General features: G+C 46.1%; 1 protein-coding gene across 1 annotated transcript in view; it reads right to left on the bottom strand.

The window, feature by feature from the left end:
- Positions 1-1,048: 1,048 nt before the first annotated feature.
- The window catches only part of KLHL15 (kelch like family member 15), a 151,610-nt gene continuing 129,617 nt past the window's right edge, over positions 1,049-23,041 (bottom strand). Inside the window, exon 3 of the mRNA XM_069637282.1 lies at positions 1,049-3,187. Within this exon, the coding sequence (XP_069493383.1) occupies positions 2,078-3,187 (1,110 nt within the window). The 3' untranslated portion in view covers positions 1,049-2,077. The remainder of the gene's footprint in view (positions 3,188-23,041) is intronic.

Here is a 23,041-nt window from a genome sequence, read left to right as displayed (position 1 = left end):
ATGGCAAGCAGACATGGTATCAATATTGGTATACAGTGAAGTATAAAATTGGATTGGACATGGATTAACAATGAAGATTCCACAATGGAGAAACATGCATTCATGTTACTTTCCATGTTCAGGTCAGATATCAGTTTAGCTGCTGCTCAACCCATAATATTAGGAGGGCAATGCTCATGACAATTAGAGGAGGGACTGTCACTTCTACAAAGATCAAGGTTTCTAATAATGCTTTAACAGAGAAGAGTGCTAGTAATTTTAAGGGCCGTAGAATAACAGCTATATCCATTCAACCACAGCTGATCGTTCCATTACAAACATGAAAACCATTGGGATTCAGCGAACCGCAAGCAAAGAAAAGTAACTTGACTAAAGTGAGGTGAGAAATGGGCACAGACAGCGTCCGCAACTAAACCTATGATGCATTGAAGAGTGAGTGTTTCTACATTCACTAAATTAATCTTTCATAATGAGCTTAATGCTAGAGACAAACCTGGTGCCCCTGAGCTATCCTCCCGGGCCCCTACTTCTAAAAATGCCAATAGATGTATAATGATATTGGTTTACTTTATGGCACCAGTTGTACTAGAGAGTGGAGTAGAGAGCAGCACTTGGTGGTACTCAAGTAAGCAAAGTAGTTTCTAATAGGCTCATCAGTAGTACCAAAAAAACTCACAGCGCGTGAATATTTCAATCCAAGTGCATCAGTGTAATTTAAGATCTATGTAAATCACCATGTTTTTTCCATACGGTTATCTCAATAGGTTTTGAAACTGGATTCCTAGATTACAAAATGTTGGTCTTTCAGCTGAGTAGATTCAAATGTTCTTTTGCTACTGCACAGTAATTTGCAAGTGTGAGCCCAATGATGCATATTCACCTTTACACATCCACTTGCTATAAATGAAATCAAAATCTTTGTTTTGGCAGATAACAAAATCGACAGTAAATACTGTCAGCAAGAAATTGATAGAATACTTACCTTTATCAAACTTTCAATCATGTCTCGTTGGCACACCAAATATAATGAGCTCATAAAGTCACAGTATGCAAACATGTTAAATTTATTGGTTCAATAACAAAGCTGTTGCCAGATACTTTGTATAATTGGACTATATGAAAAAACGAGAGCACCTAAAATTCAACACAAACTGCAGATAAAATGTGAGCTTGTTAAAAATGAAATCTCAGGTTAAACATCCATTCCATTTAGATCACTGGGTTCCCACCACCCAGTGATCTAAATGGATGGTGTTGTCTACAATGGTTAAGAAAATTCTAATAAAATAAATATTTCCAAAAAGCAAAAAATGTGCTTCGGTAGGGTAGAATAAAACTACACTGTACCAGGAACAGTTGTGTCAAACGCTCCACTTCTTTTAAGACTTAAAAACAATGGAATAAGATCGGTAAATGGCTGGGGTGCAGAATGTTGTGTCATTTTCACATTTCAGATGGTCTGCAACTTTTCCTTAAAAGTGGGCCATACAAACATTAAAAACAAAAGAAAAAATGTATATCCGGGAATGTTTTGGCAGGAAATCTTCACTTTTTTAAAGAAATTCTCTTTGTAGCAAAAAACCAAGAGTCTACAAACATATGCCAACATACCCTACATTTTGCGAAGTAACCAAAACACTGCCTAATCAGAAGCACAGTTTCTTTTGATTAAAATTTCAGTTTCCCCCAGCAACACTGCTCAACACATACTGCAAAAGCAGAGAACCTCCGGTCTGTCATTCTGAAGGCTAAATTTGAGTGGCAACCTCATTAATCATGGCTATTCGAAATGTGTTCGCGAAGAAGGTTCATATAGTATGCATACGGAAAAGAAAGGAGTGTCAATTCTAAAGAAACAAAATTATTCTGATCTCTTTGCCCCAACCTGTAAAATAATCTAAAATGTTTGCAAAAAAAAAAAATCCAACTTTTGTAACCAGGCCCACCTAATTTAACAATCGGGGCAGTGCATCACTGCTTCTGATCCAGCAGCGATAAACATTTCAAACCCCAAAGGTGTCCTAGAACTGTAAAAACTTGCTTTGTTTTCTAGGTTCTCTTTTAAAAAACAGTGCCCTTAACTACAACGTCTAACATGCTCCAATACATATTCAGGAAAATGAAGACTGCACACTTGTAAACCATCCAGCTTGCAGGGCATGCGGGGATATTCATCTTCCTTCCATTTGTTCTCCTCAGGGTCAAAGGAGAGGATCGAATCACTGTAATGTCCATTGTAACAAAGGCCTCCCAGCACCATAATCTGCTTGTCCAAAACAGCAACTCCGTGACCACTTCTGCCGATAGGCATGGATGCCAGAATAGTCCACTGGTCCGTGTCTGGATCATAAACTTCTGTTGAAGGGCAGCCCTGAGACTCAAAAGAGGCCCTTAGAATTACGCAGACACCTCCAAAGACATAAAGCTTGCCATTGTAAGAAAGCATTTTATGAAAACACCTGGCATAATTCATTTTGCACCGGTTCTCCCAGCAGTTTGTAAGCACTTGTGTCCTCCTCGTTCGCTGTTCCACAGTACCTTCCTTGCTTGGGTCAAAGAGGCACACTTGCTTGGACGTAGAAGACGAGGTTATTCCTCCGGTTATAAATAATTTATTGCCAAGCACCGTTCCTTCGTGCCCATATTTGTTCACTGGGTAAGGGTCCACAAATTCCCATTTGTTTTCGGTGATGTCATAGCGCTCTGTTGAGTAAAATGTTTCATCCCGCGTTCTCCCTGCTACCGCGTAAATATATTTCCCAATAACTCCAACAGCAAACTCTGAGCGAGGGACAGACATGTCTGCCATACGTAACCAACTGTTTTGGCGTGGGTCATACCGAAACACTTTGGAGGAAGCATGAAACTCACCATCTGGCCCCAGTTCTTCCCCGCCTAAAAGAAACACAAAGTTATTGACTATGGCGAGGCAGTCTGGTCTGAGAGGAACATTTGGACCTTCCAGCTCCCACCAGACCCTTGGTTTGTGTAGCAGAAGAATTTTGCTGTTTACCATACTGTGTCCTATCATCCCCCGGAAAACAGCAGTCTGTGGTTTGGCCGAACGGATGCGGTTTGCTTTCATTTCCATTAAAGGCTGTTGGTGAATGCTGTGAAAGTAGTTCAGCGCTTGCTCCACTTCCTGCCGCAACTGACGGGAATAACGATAGAATTCAGAGGTTTTTACCTGAAGACAGAAGAGGATAAAGGGAAAACAATTATTCTCACAAAACCAGTGGTTCTATAAATACATATATATATATATTTTTTTTTTTCTTTTTTAAAGAGTACAAGTCAGTGAACTACTAATTGCTAACAAAAAGGAATTCTAATTTTAGGGACCGTAAATAACTACAGATGTACTCAAACGCATGTATTTCTACAGCTGTGGACACAGATTTCACACATGTATTCCAATCACCAAACCAAACAACTAAGGAAACACTATGACTTCATAAGGACACCGAGAACAATTGTTTAGGGCAACTAAGTGCGACTACATAAACAAATTGCAAGAAAGCAGAAGGGAAGGACACCGGTACCGTATAGGGAGGTAACAGACTATGAACTTTATTGTACATTTGATCAATTGATCTCTGGTGGTGAAGGATGTATAGAAAAGTTGCACAGTCCACCCCAAATGTGATTTAGTGATGTAATGGAGTAGGTAATTTTCCATTTCTGTGGACAATCATTTTTCCAAGCTGCAGTGGCAGATTCCAATACTTAACTAGTATGAATATGGATTCTCAGAGGACTACTCAACTTGGTAAATAAACAGAAAGTGCTTTCTGTTTATCTGAAAAAAAACACTTCTCAGGTTTACAAATGCAGACATGCAAGATGGCACAAATTATCTGTTTAGCAGAAACATAGTTACACTTACAATCACACACATTTTAGTTAAATCTAAAGTCGGGACTGACATCTAATCTGTAAAGTTTTTCTTTGAGTGATCAATGCCAAGTGCACTGGACCACAAGATACTCAGCTCATTAATTGAATAAGTCTATTCACAAGGAAATCATTCAAGACAATGAAAATTCAATGTATACTTTTGTAAACATTGAGTGTATGTGCCTCATAAATCAACTTCATGTACTCTTATGGCACTACTTCATTTTTCAGCATTATGTTTTTGAACATCCTGCAATATACCTGTGGTGCTTTGATGTTAGTCAGAGGTTATATCCCAAAAACCAAAGACAAAAGTGATGCAAAATATACTATATTAGAAGAAAAGGAGTAAGTCACCGCTCTAAAATCTGCATGCATCAAGTTAATCCGTTCTTGACACAGGTTACCAGATGCTCATTGCAATCTATGTTGTTATAGCAGAGGCCAAGTGTAGAAAACATTTTGGACACTGCTCCACATATCATGACATGTACACAATCCTAATCATGAACTACTATGCAGCTTAAAATCTTAATGGATACATTTGTCCCCATACATCCATGCATCAATCAACTGCCTCGAATGCTCTACAGGCAAGAACATGAGAGTGCTTTAGGTGTGCTTTTAAGCATTAAGAGGAACCGGAACCCATATGTTTCAAGTCTATATGTTCCACCCAATAGTTTGTTTGAAACATTATAAGTTACTCACCGTAGTGACTAGTCCATAGTCCCCTTTCCTCCATACTGTATGGGGGTCCCTCGCTAGGGACGGGAGACAGAACCTTTTTCACCAGAAAAATCGTCTTCCCCTTTAAATTTAGATGCACGCGGGGAGCACCCCTGACTCCGCCCACCACCACTCCTCAGTCCCCTTTGACGCGTCGACAATATTAATGCCTAATGACACCAGTTCTATGGGGGGTGGGGGGGTAGGACGGTGGGATGTATGGAGGCTATGGACTAGGAGTACGTTAGTCACTAAGGTGAGTAACTTACAATTACTCCTACGTCCCGTCCCCTATACTGTATGGACGATTACAAGTGAATGTAGCCCTAGGGTGGAAAATTGCCCCTCTCAAGAAAACAAGTGCTTCAACACTGCCTGGCCAAATGCCGCGTCCAACCTGGCGCTGGCATCCAAGCAGTAGTGCTTGCAGAAGGCCAAGGTAGTAGTGCACGTAGCTGCTTTGCTGATAGTCTGCCACGGGACGTGTCTTGGAAAGCTACTGCCGTGGCCTTGGCTCCGATTGCGTGAGCATGCATGTTTGCTGGCAAAGGCTTGTGCTGCCCCTCATACGCCTCCTTGATGGCCAAAACCATCCACTTTGCTATGGAAGCCTTGGAGGCCTGACAGTCTGGTTTCGATCCCCCAAAGGTGATGAAGGTGTCTGATTTATGGAAGCTCTTGGCTCTGTCTAGGTAAAATCTTAGCGCACGCCTGACATCCGGACATTGCAATACCTTCCGAGCCTCCTCTTTGGGGTCCGCAAAGAATGTCAGTAATACCATCTCCTCATTCAGGTGAAAATAGGAGACGACCTTAGGAAGGAAAGCAGGGGGTGTACCAAGCACCACCTTGTCCCTATGAAATGTAGTCTATGGCTCTGATGCAACCAGGGCCTCGGGAGGATAGCTCAGGGGCAACATGCTCTCCTTGGAAGCCAGACGACACAGAGCAACACAAGGTTTAATCCCCGGGTCCACGCTTAGAAACCTCTGGCTGTTAAGCACGTTATAAATAACCATCATATCATATTCACCGATTCAGCGTGCCGAGGTAAGGCCCGCTAGTAGGGCTGTCTTGATGGTAACTAGATTGTTGTCCACGGACGCCATGGGTTCAAATGGTTTATGCGCCAGGGCGCCCAGCACCACATTAAGGTCACAGACCGGTTGTGGTTTTTTGGTAGGTGGATACAATATGGTCAGACCCGCCAAGTTCCTCAACCACCGGATTCGAGGATGAAAGACCTCCTCGCCCGAGTTCTTGTAGGCCCCAATGGCCACCAGATACATGTAGCATGTGTCTACCTGGACCGCTGACTAGGCGAGGTGTGCTAAGAAGGATAGAACGTCGTCCAACGAGCAAGTCAATGGATCAATTTCCTTTGATTCTGCCCAGTGACAGAACATGGTCCACTTGCTTTTGTACTGGCTCCTGGTAGCATAGCTCCAAGCCCCTGTACGATAGCCAGGTTAGCCTGGAACAGGTGGAGATGCTTCAGCGTAACCCGTTCAGGAACCAAGCTACAAAGTCTAACTTCTGCGGAGTGGGGTGAACCAATGTGCCCCCCCTTGCTGGGAGTGTAATTGGACTGGGCATGCCGGGAGGTGTACCAGGGGCTGATCGGACAGGCTGAGAAGTTCAGAGAACCAGAGTCTCGCTGGTCACCATCAGGATAAGTCGAAGGCTCCGTGACTCCCTGTCCTGGCAGATGACCATGTGCACCAGTGGGGGGGGGGGGCATTTGCATTCATGTTCCACAGGATCTGCATTGTGTCGCCTAACAAACCCCTGCCTTGCCCCAGCCATGAGGGGAACTGGGGGCATCTGTTACTAGTGGTGGCAAGGTACACCTGCGGATGACCCAACCTGGTGAAGATCCCCTGAAGGACCTTGTTCAACTGCCATTTGTAGTTCTGTGATCCCAGTCTGCAGAGCCTTTCCGCCTCCAGGGTGGACTACCCAGGGAGGTGGATTGCCGACAAGTGCATGTTGTTTGACAGAGGCCACTCCCAAATGGTCTGCAAAGGGGAAGAGACCTCGTGGCGCCCTGCTTGTTGATGTAATACATGCAGGTGGAGCGAGCTGTCTGAATGCGGATATATTTGCCGTTGATCATGGGGAGGAAGGCTTTGAGAGCAAACCAGATAGCCATCTCGAGCTAGTTGATGTGCTCCAGCTGCTCCTGACGAGACCATATTTCATGGACACTGTGGCTGTCCAGGGTAGCCCCCACCATCCCTCTAGGGAAGAGTCTACGATAATGGTGACCTGAGGTGCAGGCTGCCGGAAGGGCCTGCCTATCCGCAGATTGGTGTATGTACCCCAACAGACTAGATCCTGGTGGAGAGGCTGTGATATGCCGACTTGCTCTGCCTTAGATCCCTTCTCCGGATTACTGGAGGCTGACAAGTGCAGCTGCGGCCTCCTCATTTTGAGCCTCGTATGTGGCACTACGAGGCGCCATCCCGCCATGACTCCCAACAGGTGTTGGTACCACCACGCCAAGGTCATTGCTTTGCTGAGAAAATGCCCATAGCAGTGATCTTGTCCACTGAGGAGAAGTGCCTCTTGGTACTCGTGTCCCATATAAGACCTAGGAAGGGTGGGGAGTAAATGTGACTTTGAGATTCATAGAAAATCCCAGATCGTATAGTATGTCCATGAGGGCAGAGGCCGCATGCTGTAGTGCCTCCGGAGACCTCGCCCTGACTAGCCAGTCTAAGTATGGATAAACGTGGTGGCCCTGAGTAGAGCTGCCACTGCGTTCATTAGTTTTGTAAAGACCCTGGGGGCCGAAAGGAGACCAAAGGGTAAAACCCTGTATTGAAACTGAAAGCACATGATCTGGAACCTCAGGAAGGACCAATGTGGTTCTCACATCGGGACGTCTAGGTAGGCATCCTTCAGATCCAGTGAACACATCCAGTCTTCCACACACAAGGTCTCTGCAATGAAGGCTGGGATAACCATCTTGAACTTTTGGAGGTGAAGGGAAAGGTTCAAGGAAGAAAGGTCCAACACAACCCATGCCAGCCTATTTTTTTGTGTATGGCAAAAATGTGTGAATAGAAGCCCTCGCCCCGCTGTGAGGCTGGGACTTCCTCCACTGCCTTGCTCGCTGCAAGATTTCCGCCAACAGAGTTGCCGTACCAATATGTAGGTAGCAGAGAGGAAAAAGAAGGAAACTGAGGAATTGGAAGCCAGATACCCGTACGGCAGGAGTTTGTGAAGGGCAAGCCTGCCCGCCACCGGAGACTTGTGGATCCGTTTGGAACAGTCACACATTTTTCCCTCCAAGGCTGGGGCTAAGGAGGGGGACTCGAAAAAGCCCTGGTTAGCTGCCTTGTGTGGCTTGCGTCTGTGCTGGCTAGGGGATCTATCCGGTTGTCAGGACCGTCTCTGCTGGAAGCCCCTAAAGCCTCCAAAGGTCTGACCTTTATCTGAGCGCTGGCACGATTGGCTGTAAGTTTTGGGTCGTTGTCGAATGAACAAGTCGCCCCCCCACCCCCCGCATCTAAAGGCAGGTCGAGTATGCGCTCCTGCACGTCAGGGTTGAAGTTTATCACCTTGAGTCAGGCCATCGTCCTAATGTCTGTGGCAATACATATGGCTCGGACTGAGGTATCAATGTGGGCCACTGTGGACGCCATTATATCCAGGCCCATGATTTGGCCTCCGCCAACTGAGCCTTGAACCGTGCCTGGCTGTGGGCGGGGAGCTCTGGAAGGAAGTCTGCGATCTCCCACCAGTGTTTTTGGATTGACAGCCGCCAACATGGCGTCAGCGTTGGCCTGACGCAGGTGGAGAGTGGCATTGGAGTACTTTTCCTTACCAAACGCTTCCAAGAGCTGGACCCAGGGGTGGTGCCACAGTGGGTGCTTGCGGCTGTACCAAAAGAGAGCATGTCCGTGATCTCATGAGGGCGAGGGGCTTCTCAAAGAACCTGTCCTCGCATGCAGGTGGGGTGCCTAATGGGACAGAAGCGCATGAGGGCGTAGGGGTCGGGGCCCTGAGGCTGCAGTGTCCTGGCCGTGCCTTGTCTCACCAGGTTGGGGTATGCGCACCTTCTCTGTGAAGCGGAGGGATAGGATGTGGACCAGGTGACAGGCATTGTCCAATCCCACCCGGAAGTGCGCTCCCCCTACCAAATGGAGTAGGAAGGGCACCGGGTAAACGGCCATTTTGTCTGTCCCGGCAGCTGTCTTGATCCACGCCACATGCCAGGTCGTGGTGCTTGCTGAGCTGGGTGTGGCCTCCACCTGCACGCTGAACATCGGTGGTTGCGACCTTCCCTGCACAGCAGGTCGAGACCTGCTAGGCGGAGTGCACTTTGCCATGGAGCCGGAAGTGATGGATACAGGCACCCGCCCCCAGACATGGGTACGGTACTAGGGCAGAGCCCCTCGGGTTGGGGCCAGGTAATACAGCCTTGCATGCGGCCCATGAGCGGTAGTACTGGTAGGATCCTGCGACCCCTCGCCCCGTGGGCCGGTAGCTGGAGCAGCCTCGGAATTCCTGCCGGGTTTAGAACCTGAAAAAGGTCCTTCACGCATGGGCGCTTCCCTGGGAAGGAGTCACCCTTGCGGGGTGCAGAGGAGAACAGGGCACCTACCTTGGTCCTGGTCTTCCTTCGAAAGTATGCTTTAAAGGTCCTCTGGAAGCGATCTTTCCAAAAGCTCCCCCCACCTGCTAGCCGATTCTTCAGCGCATACAGAGTCATGGCTTTGCACATGATACAGCCGTCCCAGCCGTGGTCTGGACCAAGGCAACTGAAAGAGAAAAAGAGAATACTTCTTCCTGGGAAGAGTGCGTGGAATGCCAAGGCCAGAGGCCTAACCCAGGAGCGTTGGTGAAAGCAGTCGGTTCCCGACAACACGGAAAAGAGGACTCGGGAGTGGCACCGGTGGGTGGTGTTAGGGGAGCGCATGCCCCCAGGGCCACATCCCTGCTGCATCTAAATGTAAAGGGGAAGATGATTTTTATGGTGAAAAAGGTTCCTTCTCCAGTCCCTAGTGAGGGACGCCCATACAGTATGGGGGAAAAGGGGAATCGGACGTAGGAGTACGCATTTTATAACATTCCTTCTGCCCCCTGCACCTACCGCCCCACCAAGTGTGAAAACGCAAATTACGATTGAGATTCCATGATCCTGCATCACCAGGCAATGCTTTACCCTTGCCCTTGGAACCAACATTAAAGATGGACTAATTCAGCCCCCACCCCCAAATCATCCTCAGTGGAACTAATTTCTGTGACAGACACCTGCCTCGCTCTCTGGCCCTTCAATGGTGTGAAAAAAAGGTGTTGATCCCTCACCAAGCTAGCAGATTATGTGCCTAGGGATGGTATAGATCCCCTGCCACCCTTACTCACAACTCAGGGCAGGAGTCCTTTACTGGGCACAGCCCCACATCTCCAAAACACAAGATTGGGGGCCAACCAGCTCCAGGACAAACATCAGATGTGGGAGCAATCCGCTGGGTGGGGCCCATCAGGCCATTCATACCCAAGATGCCCGAAAGAGGAACAGGCAAACCCAAAGTCCTGCAAGCTATCCTAGGAGAAGAGCACACTAGCCAATACCAATCCCAGGCGATGGACCAAAGGCTCCGTTCAACAGAGGCTGGGAGGTGGTACTAACCCCTACAAAAGCCCATGGGATATGACTCAGCATGCAAGTGTTTGGAGTAGGAGCTGGAGTCAACAGGCTGAAGAGAGGAGCTGTTTTGGAGAGGTCTGTAGGAGAGAACAGGATGCGAGCTGAGTCCTATTAGAGAGGTCCAGAAGGAAAGGTGACACTGAAGCAGGATAGGATACCTAGGGGTCCAAACGGCAGCGAAGATGATGGGGCTGCTCGTGAGGAGTGACTGAGTTGTGACCAAAGACAGAAAAGGTGGAACCGGAAGAGGGTGGTGCCCAAAGGGGTGAAGTAGGTGTAAGAGATAGTGGTGGTTGGAGAAGGGAGCCGTGATAACGCAGGGGTGTAGAAGGTGTGAGCCAGTAGTGTGGTGGACAAGATCATTGAAGAAAGGGGTGGTGCCCATATGGGTGAAGGTCTTGAGGGGCATTAATAGGACAGGTGGTGCTCACAGGAGTGAATAAAGTGTAAGAGGTAGTGGTTATTTAGAGAATTGAGACTGGGGAAGAAAAAAAAAAAGATCCCAAAGGGTTTGCAGAGAAAGAACAAATACAAGAAGCACCAATGCAAGAAGGATTCTCCCAATGTTGGGCAAAGGGTACACTTCAAGCCCAAGGAACACTAGAACACAGATTCAAACGTGCAATGTAGACTCTATATATTTTTTAAATGCACACAAGAAATATAAATGCCAGGTCCAACGAGAAATAAAAAGACGATTTCTGGCAGACCACGTTGCTTATGGGTGCAGTCTTGGTAGAGAAATACCAAAGGAAGCAGAGCAAATACCAGGAGCCAAAAGGCTGTGAGTTCTGAAATCAGAGAGAAGACCATCATCCTGTGAGTAATGGTGGTTTTACTGTATCTTTTTAAAGACCTTTTGTGTATTTAAGTGTATTTAGCGTTTGAGGGGTTATCTTTTAATGTCAAATCTACTCCAACAATGGCAGTAGCTCCTGCGATATTTCTATTGTTGACCCTTAACATTCTGTGCAGTGTAATCATGCTTTTCATTGCGCTCGCCACTCATTTAACATGTCACACCCCTGCATTAAACAAGCTTCTTTAAGTTTCACTTTGAGTCATTACTTCTCGAATTTCTAAACGGTTATCCGAGTGACCAACCCATCGTCCATTTCCTACCATTTTGACAAGTTGTTCAAGAGGCAAACTGCTGTTGAAGAATGGAGTGCGCGCCATAATTATAGCCAGCCCATACGATACGCACACATGCAAGTGAATTACAAGCCATAATCCCAGTTCCATTAATGATCTTTTACATGCACGAAGGTATGGAGAGGCACAGATTGTGGGACCAGTAGGTTTAAAACCACGATGGAGCAGAATTATTATCAGAAGGTGAATTGTGAGCAGAAATTAAGACAAGAGATAGGAGTGGAAAACAGGGATAGAGTACAACAGGAGATCAGCCAGATGAGTGAAAGGAGGAGTATGTTGCTTACCTATAACTCCCGTTCGCCAGCATTGATATCTTACATGGATTCACATGCTTTGAATATTCCCCATCAGGCTGGGAATCCTCAGTAACCTTATTATTAAGTTTCCTTTTTATAAATAAAAAAACATCTTCACTTTCGTAACCCATTGGTCTCCTTTTGGGTGCATTCAGCCCCAACCAATGGGACGTTGAGTATCAGACTCCAGCCAGGAGACCCTCTTCAGATTCTAACCCCTGAGCAGTCACTTGTATATTAGCTTTTCAACCCTCGGGGTGGAAGGTGGACTCATGTGAATCCATGAAAGATACCAATGCTGGAGAACAGTAGTTACAGGTAAGAACATACTCCTAAAGCATTGGATCTTTCATGGATTCACATGCTTTGAATATAACAAATAACAGGAGCAGGCAGAAAAGCTCCACTCTATAAAGAAAGTAGAAACTACTCCTGGAATTCTCACCTTACTGAAACAGGCCTTGTAGTACTGCTCTTCCCACTCTTGCTTCACTGTGGATGTGGCCTTCCAGGCAGTAGTGCCTGATAAAGATGTGCAGTGCTGCCCAGGTAGCAACCCTGCAAATGTCCAGCAGCGGGATGCCTGCCCACATGGTCGCGGAGGCCCTCTTTGCTGCTTGTAGCGGTTTCTTTGAATATATATGAGCCTTTGTAATGGTAGTCGTTATCCATCAGGTGATTCCTTGTTTGGAAATGGCCCTTTCCTTATTGGGGGGACCAAATGCTACCAGCATCTGTGATGACCTCCCAAGGGATTTAGTTCTATCAATATCAAACTTGATGGCCCTGTAGTCTAATGTGTGCAGCGCCCTTTCTGCTGGCGTTGTAGGATTAGAGAAGTAAATCGGCAGGACAATGTCTGAATGCATATGGAACTCAGTGGGCACTTTTGGAAAAAGTGCAGGTTAGTTTTTAACAAGACACTGTCCTTAGTGAAGCGAAGGTACAGTTCCCTCACAGAAAGTGCTTGTAGCTCTGATCTTTCCCTGAACGATGTGATCACTAATAGGAACGCCGTCTTCCAGGATACATCCTGGATGTGGGCAGTGCCCATAGGCCCAAACTGCGGTCTCATAAGGGAAGTCAACACTATGTTAAGGCTCCATTGGGGCACTAGTTTCGCTTTGGGTGGATATGTTTTTATTTATGTGTTGCATAAAACTTTAACCATTTCACATAAAAGATAGAAATTCATAAAAAAAGAAATTCATAAAACAATTCATAAACCACAAGCAATACACCATATAGCAAGCAATTTGATAAATTGCAGCCTAAAATTACATCCTTCAATTATTGAAATATATTCTCAATTTCTCCTTTAATCCAGGTTTTGCATCAGTCAGCCAGACTCTTTAAAGTGCATAAGTGCAAACTATTACTCTTGGTATTCGTGTAATATCTCCAGAAGGGTAGACCTTTAATTGATTCTAGGTCGTGGACATATTGTCCAAAATATCACATGCAGGTTGAGCCCAATTTCGGACATTGCATCGGGACATGCTTAGCAGAGTAATACCTTATTATTCTTACACATAGGGCAATTTTTCCAGAGGTATTTTTAGCGCAGGGTTCGTTACTGACAAAGGAAGACTTTGTATGAAACAGAAGAATAAATCTAAGCAAATTCCTAGAAGGTCAGTGTCAAGTAGGGTTGAGGTTTCAATGTATAGCATCTCGGGCACGTGTGCCTAAGATTTTCATTTTGCTAGAAGGGTAAGTTAATACAACAGTCCCATTTCTCCACTTTTGTCCAAATGCTTTTTAAAATTCATAATCACGCGCATCCCACTCCAGACATCAGTCAATGGCTGCAAACAATGCAAACAGATTTCTCGCAAAAAGAAGCCTGCTTAGATTTAATCTCCAGCCCCAACAAATGCAGCAACAGGCATTTGGGATCAGTCATTGCTTTATATATGGGGGACCACGCTTCTTCATTATTGTGGTCTCCATGGAGATAAGACCTGGTTCCAGTCGGAGTATCTCCATGGGCACAGTGCAAGACCCAACATTTTCTTCCAGAAGTAGGTCTCCGATCTCTGCAGCCAGGCTAGATCCACAGTGGAAATTCTAGCTCATACAAATGGCTGGACAAAAACACCATTTATATAGGTTATGTTATTCAGCATTTGCACAGCACCTTTTGCCATTGAAATGATTCCAAAGCGCTGTGGGTTGAACGCCCTCGGGGACCGCAGTATAGGTCAGCAAAAGCACACTAGAAACACAGATCGGACGAATGTGATCATTTGAAAATTGAGAACAGTGCTTGGAAAATCATGCAACTTCGATCTTATTTACAAACTGGCACACACCCACAATCCAATAGACGACACACTCCACTCCTGACCATCTATGGGTTGTTGCCTTATTGCTTTACAATTCACTTTTACGTCCTCGATCTTTGGACAACGTCCCTTGATGCTGCTACCTCTCTCTTGGTCTTGATCTGTCTGCTATTATATCTATCGGTGTAGTTGCATCCATGTTGATACATGCATCTCTGTTGCTATCTCTTCACTGCCATGGTAGTTTTCCCTTTCTTGCTGCCTCTTTTCAGCTAAACGCTTGTTCTCATGCTCTACTGTTGCAGTCTCTCTTGTTGGATGAAGATCCAGGGTAGGGTTTAAAAAGTAACTGACTATTTGTTTACCCTCTTGCATGAGAAAAGTGAATATGTAATATCTGATGGGTCAGCATGGCAGAAATGGGCTGGAGGACTGATTGGGTGGCTTTGGGAGTGGGAACACCAATTGAATATGGCTTGTTTTTAATGAGAATAAGAATCTCCCATTGCATGGTCAAAAGGAGAGTGACAAAATCAGCCATCTATTGGCTCTCATGCCAGATTCTGACAACATTGCTACATACTAGGGCCATACGTGTACAAAAATGTAAACTTCACTGCATCACAGTAACTGCCAGTAGCATCACTGCATTGCGAATAACAGTATCCTGTGGTTTTTCTGACAGTAATTACTTCAAAAACACTTCGAATTATATAGGGGGTTGTGGTAGGGGTACCAGTGTAGGGGAAGAAAGGGCTTAGGGAGCCCCCCAGATTTAAAAATATATATGTTTTAAAGTAAATTACTTCAAAGTAATTACCGCTGGAAAAATGACATTAAACACCAAATAACAGAAGCTCCCTTTATCAAACTAAAAGAAACTCATTTTGACTGCTTACGAAACAAAGGCACGTACACGTGCAATTTGCCACAATATCTTTGGAGATTAACATGTGTGTACCTGGCCGCATGTTATGAACCCATTGCAGTAGTAAATGTTTTTTTTCTGCTGCACAATAATACATGCAACAAAACCTGTTGCAGTTGAAAACTGTGTAGAATGCAGACAAATCACTTGGCACCACTAATGTTTTTGCACAACAAGCAGACATTGAGCATTAGGCTTTAAAAAGCTTTAATTCTATCAATACTTGGTCATTTGTTTTAATTAAAAGCACGCAAATGGTCCTACCCAGGTATTGGCATAATAAACAAAAAGGGAGGTGAGAATTCTGAGGGAAATTAGCACCTCCTAAAACCTTTGTATTATCTGCTGTAGTTACAACGAGGGGGTCCAATTACACACATACTGCTTTAAACAAAGAATGTGGAGGAAAGGATTTGCAGCACACACGCAGCAGAGTGAGCATTAAAATAGCTGGAACAATTTGCCTGCAGCGCCATTATGACTGCTCTCAGATGCAGCAACTTCTAAATGAAATGGTCTTGGCTCCCTTTACTGTAGACCCATCAGAAGTATGCAGTACACGTCACTATGAATTGAACTCATACCATTCAAGCTTCAATGGATAACTCAGATATCCTTATGAAACTGAGGAAATCTAATCGATCTTTTGAAGTTTGGGCTGTCTTAATTGAATGGAGCCACTGCAAACATGGAAACAAATCTGTCAATGTACTTCGTTTCCTGGCAAATGTCAGCTTCTGTTATGCTCTGCTCCCATCTAGTGGTAGTAGCAGGCAATTACTACAGAATCAGTTTTTCAAGCAGGCGCCTTTGGCAGCCCTAGCAGGGGGCTTTACCAGACGCCAAATGACTCAAACCAGGAGCTATTCAGCGCTCAGCCAACGTCCGTGAATTTCGAATCACGGCATCTTAAGACTGAAGCCCATGGTGCGACTAGTGAAATTAGCCATGCATGCCGCTAATTGTCATTAACATGCTCAGACACTTCGGCAAATCGGCCAGGTACAAGTTGAAGAAAGAGCAAGGGTGCCAAGACGCAGCCCTGCTTTACCCCTCTATGCTGATAACCGGGCCCGCCAAGGCCCTCTCACCATCCAATTTGACCTGCATTATCTTCATGAAATAACCTCTGCTTAATATGCGGTCAGGCCAGCCATAGGCTTCGCCAGAATTTTTCTCTATAAACTGAACCGAAGGTCGCTTGGAAGTCGAACAATGCGTAGTGTCCAGGGTTGTTTTGACCACTTGCACATGCCGTCAACATATCCATCAGCCTTAAAATATGTAGGTTAGAGGACCGAGGCCTGAACCCTGTTTGAAACCTATCTAAAGGCCCCAACAACTCAATCTCTGAAGCTCAACCAATATAAATGACGCGAACATCTTACCCATACCATGTATAAGACAAAAATGTAACTGCTCTCCTTCTCAAGCATACTCCCTCTAGCTGCCTCTCCTCCCTTTACCAAATCTGATCATCCTCCCAGTTATGCTTCCTTCCCTCTCTCAATACCGCCACACTGCCCCTCCCCCTCCCAATACTCTACATTCTTCTAATGGCCATCTCCTCTCTCAATCTACCCCCCTCCTCCCACAACCATTGTATCCCTCTCCCCCAACACCTCATCCCAACCTCATCTATCCTCATCTCACTAACACCTCCAATGCCATTGACGTCGCCCTCTGGTACACCAGGTCGATCTGTAACAAAACCTCTGCTGTCCTTGACCTTTTCCTACGCCTTAACCTTCAATTTCTCTGCATCACTGAAACCCGGATGCCTCGTCACAACACCTCTGTTCCTGCCTCCCTCACCACCACCTCCTCCTCCTCCTCCTCCTCCTCTGAACATGCCCCTCATTCTACTGGCCGCGGAGGTGGTCTTGGCCTCCTCTTTCGCCCACACTTCACCTCCTCTCCATCCCCTACTTCTCTACCTACTTTCCCTTCCTTTGAATTCATGTTCAAAATCTTTAATTCTCCTCATGCTATCTCATTCCTAATCATCTACCGCCCTCCCAAGCCCAGTCTGCTCGTTTTAGGACATTGACCATCTCCTCAGCCTCATTTCCCCCAGCCCCACTCTTCTACTTGTACTTGGTGACTTTAATCTCCACCTCTCTTCTAACCCTCCCTCCTCTCTTCTCCATCCTTGACTCCTACCTTGACTCCTACCTCCTCTCCCCCCCCTCTCCTCCTACTCACCAATCTGGCTCTACTATTGATCTCATCTTTACTTCCTCCCTTATTGCCTCCCCCATATCCTCCCTTCCCACCTACCTATCTGATCACTCTACTTCCATTTTCCCTCTCCTTCTCCCCCTCCATCCTCCCTTTCCTCTGGTGTGACCTACGCGGCTTTAACTCTTCTATTTCTTACATCCCTCCCCTCTTCCCTCCCCCTTCTCTTCTCTCTCTGCCGCCGATGCCTCCTCCATCTTAACTTCCTCTCTCTTCTACTCTTGATCTGCTCTACCCCTTCATCATTTCGCCCCTCTCACCGACCTGCTCAACCCTGGCTTTCTAATCATCTCTCCTCTATGCGCCGCCGCCTCATGCGCCTTGAACGTCAATGGCTCAAACACCCAAACGCCTCTAACCAATCTGCATTCTTCTATCATACCCTCTACGACTCATGCCTCAGCTCTGTGAAATGCACCTACTTCTCGGACCTTCTCCAGTCTCATTCCTCTCACCCCAATTTTTCAAAGTTTAGCCCAACTTCTCTCGCCATCTACCCCCGATCCCTCCATTGCCTCTTCTCTCACTGCTACTGATCTTGCCTCCTCCTTTTCTAATAAAGTCCTCAATCTCCGTCAAACTCCCCTCTCCTCCTCCTCCTCCCCCTACCTTTGCCATGCCCTCTTTCTCTCCCGTCACTCATTCTGATGTTACCCTACTCCTATCCAACACTCATCCTACTGCTTCTTCCTCTGACCCCATTCCTACACCCTCATCCCTAAAATCTACCCCCTACTCATACCCTACCTCACCTTCTTCAACATCTGCCACTCAACTTCCACTTTTCCTTCTCCTTTTAAGTATGCGACTATTATCCCTAGTCTCAAAAAACATTCTGCTAATCCCCATCTAGTTTCCAATTATCGCCCCATTTATCTCCTACCCTTCCATTTCTAAACTTCTCAAACGCATTGTCTATTCTCAACTCTCTTCCTTCTGCTCTAACCACTCCCTCGTTCCCTCTACCTAATCCGGCTTCCGCCCACTGCACTCCACAGAAACTGCCCTCACCTCTGTTCTTAACTCTCTTCTCTGCACGCTACTCAAAGCACTCCTCCATTCTTATTCTCCTTGACCTTTCCGCCGCTTTTGATACTGTCGACCATCCTCTTCTCAATTCCCTCTCCTCATTTGGCTTCAAGGACAATGTTCTTAATTGGCGCTCCTCTTATCTTCCTAACCGCACCTTTTCTATCTCCTGGGGTGCTCCTCCTCCCCCACCTATCCCCTCAACCACTGCGTTCCAAGGTTTTGTCCTCAGCCACTTTTTCTCACTCTACACCTTCCTAGCTCCCATTATCTCTTTTGGTATCTTGCACCATTTCTACCTTTCATACCCAGCTTTTCCTCTCCTTCTCCTCTGACATTCATGATAAACTTTCTTCTTGCCTCTCTATTAAATCCTGGATGTCCTCTCACTTCCTTACTCTTAATGCTGAAAAAACTGAACTTTTCTTCCCTGCTAACACTCTTCCTCCTACCTCCCCTCCCCCTTTCATTCCGTTTCCCCCTCCCAGCACTCCTCTTCCCATGCCCGTAACCTTGGTCTTCATATTGACCCTCACCTCCATCTCACCACATTTCTCTTACTGCCAAGTCCTGTCGCTTTCACCTCTATAACATTCGTAAAATTCGACCCCTTCTTACCTTTGACGCTACTAAACTTTTAATTACCTCCCTCATCTTCTCCAGACTCTTCTACTGTTCCTCCCTTCTCTTTGGACTCCCCTCCCCTCATCTCCCATCTCTCCCCTCTCAAATCCATCTACCACTCTGCCATCCACTCCCTACCCCTCTCTTCTCACCTCTTAATCCTGCTTTTCCTTACCCTCTCCATCCTAGCTACCTCCTTCCTCCCTACCCCCTGCTCTCTTCTAGTCTTACTTTTTCCTCTTCTTCCTCACACATTCTTGCATTCCCTCTTACTCCCGCTCGTATCTCCACCAACATCTACTATTCCCTTGCACACCTCTGCCCATCCCTACTCCTTCCTCACCTCTGCAATATTGTAAATTGTTCTTTATACTGTTTGAGTTGTGATTCAATTGTCATCTTATGCTTGCTATATGTTACTTGTTCTCTGTAAAGCACTTTGAATTAAAGGGCTATATAAATTCAATAAAATACAAATATAGTTACCAGGTACTGCGCGATCGCCTTTTTTATATACAGGTATTAAAACTGCCATCTTCCAAGATAATGGAATTTTACCAGTAGTTAATACCTAACCAAACAAAATGTCCAGGATGCGTGCCCAAATCTCTGGTTCATGCTTTAGTACTATAGTGGCAAGGCCATCTGGGCACAGAGATTTCAATCTGACAATTTTAATTTATAATGTCCGCCCTTTCTATTTCCATCTGGACTTTATACCAAGGAACTTTCTGATGAAGGGGATTTGCTACCTTTTCATGGATGATGTGATTGCAATTCATTTACCGTGTTTAGGATCCTACTGTTTTTGTTCCCCTTGGCCTCCCCTAGAAGTTTCCATATGGTTCTTGTGTCAGGGGAATTTAGTACAGGTATCATTCTCTGCCAGCCAGTCAGTCAGTCAGTCAGTGCGAGGGGCGCCACCACCAGACCCAATTTCTGCATTTGTTTTTACTACTCTTTGTAGTTCCTGGTACAGTAGGGTCAAATCCACTTTGTTTTGCAGCACACATTTTTCATCGCATTCCACTCTTTCTATCCCTTATAGTTTTATCGTAGACTGTGCTATTACCAGACTCATACAACGTGGGCAGATTCATATACTTCCACCTCTTTACAGAGCTGATGAAACCAATTTCAATATCATCAATACCTAAGGAGTCTATTTGAGAGTACAATTCAGGTCCTACTTGGCTAATATGACGAGTTGCTCTCTCCACATTTTGTGCCGACCAACTAATGCGATTGCCAGCATGATTGACATCTTTTGAGAGACTTTTCTACTGTGCATTTGTAGCTCCAGTTGGACAGAAGGCGATAGTAAGAGTGGCTTGGTTGCCAAGATTATTAAATTCCACTACCATACTTTGAATGGAATGTAAAAAAAAGAGTGAACGTCGTAATCTAAGGTGGCCTTGTTACCCAAGGCCCAGGAGCATTTCCCTGGGCGATCACCCTTGGTGAGGCCATTTAACATGCTTAGATCCCAATCATCAAGAAATCTCACTAATTTCCGCCCCTGCCTTTTTGGTGAGGCCTGCTGCATAATAATATACCTTCTACTTCAACACCCCCTCAAATTCTTTAGTGCACATGCAATGAGCGTTTAGATTGCCGCCCAAGACAATCCAATTATCATTTTCCCACCCATAACCATCCCGCCAGTAGGTCTTTTAATGTATCAAAAATAAGCTTCCATGGAGGCACCTCCTGATGGATCATAGATATGGAGGACTAGTGAACTGGGGTGTCCGACCCAGCCCTTGAAGACGAGGTAGCAAAACTTGGAGCTATATAGATGGATGGAGGTGCAGATTATACTCAAACATCAATAATCAAACTGACTCAGGAAGTTGGCAAAGTGCGTGTTTTGACATCAATTATCTAAAACGGAGTTACAACGAACATCAACGCGTTAAATCTATCTTCACACTCAAACATTAAATTAAAAAAGCAGGTTATGTACCAAAACCATGTCATTATTGACATCAATCTATGTTGCAAACTACAAAAACCTACTTGGGAAAGTGATAGGCTTACAGGGAACATCTAGGTATACGTTCCATACTCATCAGGGAAGGGGATTGGGTCTTTATTATCAAGTGGGGCAACTAAGCCCGCCTGTAGTGCAGGTTTCTACGAACGTCAAATTCACAACGTCCCATTGGTTATACAAACTATAGGGATCTCTATTACTTGCCCCTCTATAATTGGTTGGCACCCTTGCACTAGTCTAATATTCCACACACGCAAGCAGCACACAGGTGCTGGTGGGCTGGTCATAACCACAGCTTCTCACCAATTAGCCTGTCATCAATCATCACACTTGCAGGCCGCTAGTCAATTAAGGCTTTGGTATTGCCGACCAGGCCCTGAACCTTTTATTCAGTTTATATTAAAAAGGGAGAAACCATCTTCCTGGCATTCATGGACCCAAGCGCATTTGATAAAATGAACAGGGCTAAACTCTGACCTGTGCTTGGGTACATGAACTGTCCAAGGGCGATCTTGTTTGTGTTTGACGAAATCCACATGGGAGAACTAGGTTTGTGTGCACCATGGGTAAGCAGGGCAATTTACAGATATTTTTTGGGGGTTTCGCCAGGGCTGTGATTTGGCACCAGTCCTTTTTTATTTTTACTTTTCTTTATTGGCAAGGAACAGTAGCAGGTGCAAAACACAGTACATCGACAGTTAGCATTTCACAGTCTGGGTTGCATTTCCGCGTGTTCCGCCGACGGGGGCGAGATTAGAAGTTCCAAGTCCACTTTATTGTTCAAATAAATACAAAATTCTGTCCACACATTTTTGGGGCGGGCATTCGTAGGTAGGGAGTTGATGTAGTCCTCACACATTTGCGTCCAAGTGAAGGCCTTTAACCACATCTCAAATGAAGGGGGAGGGAGGGTAGCGACTCTTCTAGCACTGTAAAACACATCTTTTAGCCACCATGGCCCCGATATTTAAAAACTTGGCAACTTTCTTTGCCCCAGATCCCTCCCAGAGCCCAAACAGCACAGCACAACACGGGGATCGGGACCAATCTGGAACCCCACCATTTCCGAGAGGGCTTCCAGCACAGCATCCCAGAACGGGGCCAGTGTCCTACAGGACCAAAACATGTGGATATGGTCAGCTTCACCGGATCTGCATCTCGGGCACACGTGGGGTTGGTTGTGTGTGAATTTCCCCATCCTACGGGGGGTGTAGTAAAGTTGGTTAAGGAGCTTATATTGCATGCATCTGAATCTGGAGTTGAGGGAGACCTTACGTGTGTGTATGCACATTTTCACCCACATGATATGGCATTTGTAACGCGCCTATACACAAGTGTTTCAAGGCGCGATGAGGCAGGGGGGATCAAGGGGAGACAACTAGGCCAGGTGTCATTCAGATTGCGCAAGTTCAAAGGGTAGAGGGGAAGGGAAAAGTGCAAGGGGGAAAGGGAGAGGGGAAAGTGCAGTACAGGGATATTGGCATACAGCATACAGGATAAATAACAAGGGCCAGCTGGTGGCAAGTGCGAAGTAAATGCAGACAAGTGCTGGAAAGGGGGGCTGTAGGGATACAGACAGTCCCGTAGTGCAGGGGTTGCCAGGGAGGCAGTGCAGGGGAGAGTGGCTGGGCCAAGGACCGAGAATGGTGAGTGGCCCAGTTGCAGATTCAGTGCAGTTTCAGTAGTATTAGCAGGGGACAGGGGGAGAGAAAGCGGAGGCAAAGAGGAAGGTTTTGAGGTCCTTCTGGAACCGGAGATGGTTCTCCTCAAGTTTCAGGGAGGCAGGAAGGCTATCCAGAGGGAGGACCCTGCAGCGAACAGAGATCTGCCCCCAACTCGTTTGGAGAAGCGGCTGACCCTGAGGGAGTTGGAGGTGGATGAGCAAAGAGCTCGAGAAGGAAGATATTTAGGAAGAGAGAGTTGCAGGTATTTTGGCCCAAGGCCCCAGACGGCCTTGTGGACAATGCAGAGGGTTTTGAACTTGATCGTCGCAGTCACTGGGAGCCAGTGCAGTGATTTCAGTCCTGGAGAGATATGGTCCCTGGGCTTGAGACCAAGTCCAAGTCTCGCAGTCCTGTTCTGGATGAGTTGCAAAGGGCGCAGAGTAGAGGTGGGCAGATTTAGATAGAGGCTGTTAAGTAGTCCAGCTTCGAGAGAACCAGGGCTCTAGAGACAGTGAACTTCTGGGGGAAGGAG

This window comes from Ambystoma mexicanum, chromosome 7p (genome assembly GCF_040938575.1).
Source record: "Ambystoma mexicanum isolate Mex_15411 chromosome 7p, UKY_AmexF1_1, whole genome shotgun sequence".
In the NCBI taxonomy this organism is placed as follows: domain Eukaryota; kingdom Metazoa; phylum Chordata; class Amphibia; order Caudata; family Ambystomatidae; genus Ambystoma; species Ambystoma mexicanum.
The sequence above is the reverse complement of the archived record's forward strand: the minus strand, read 5'-3'. Positions and strand labels throughout refer to the sequence as shown.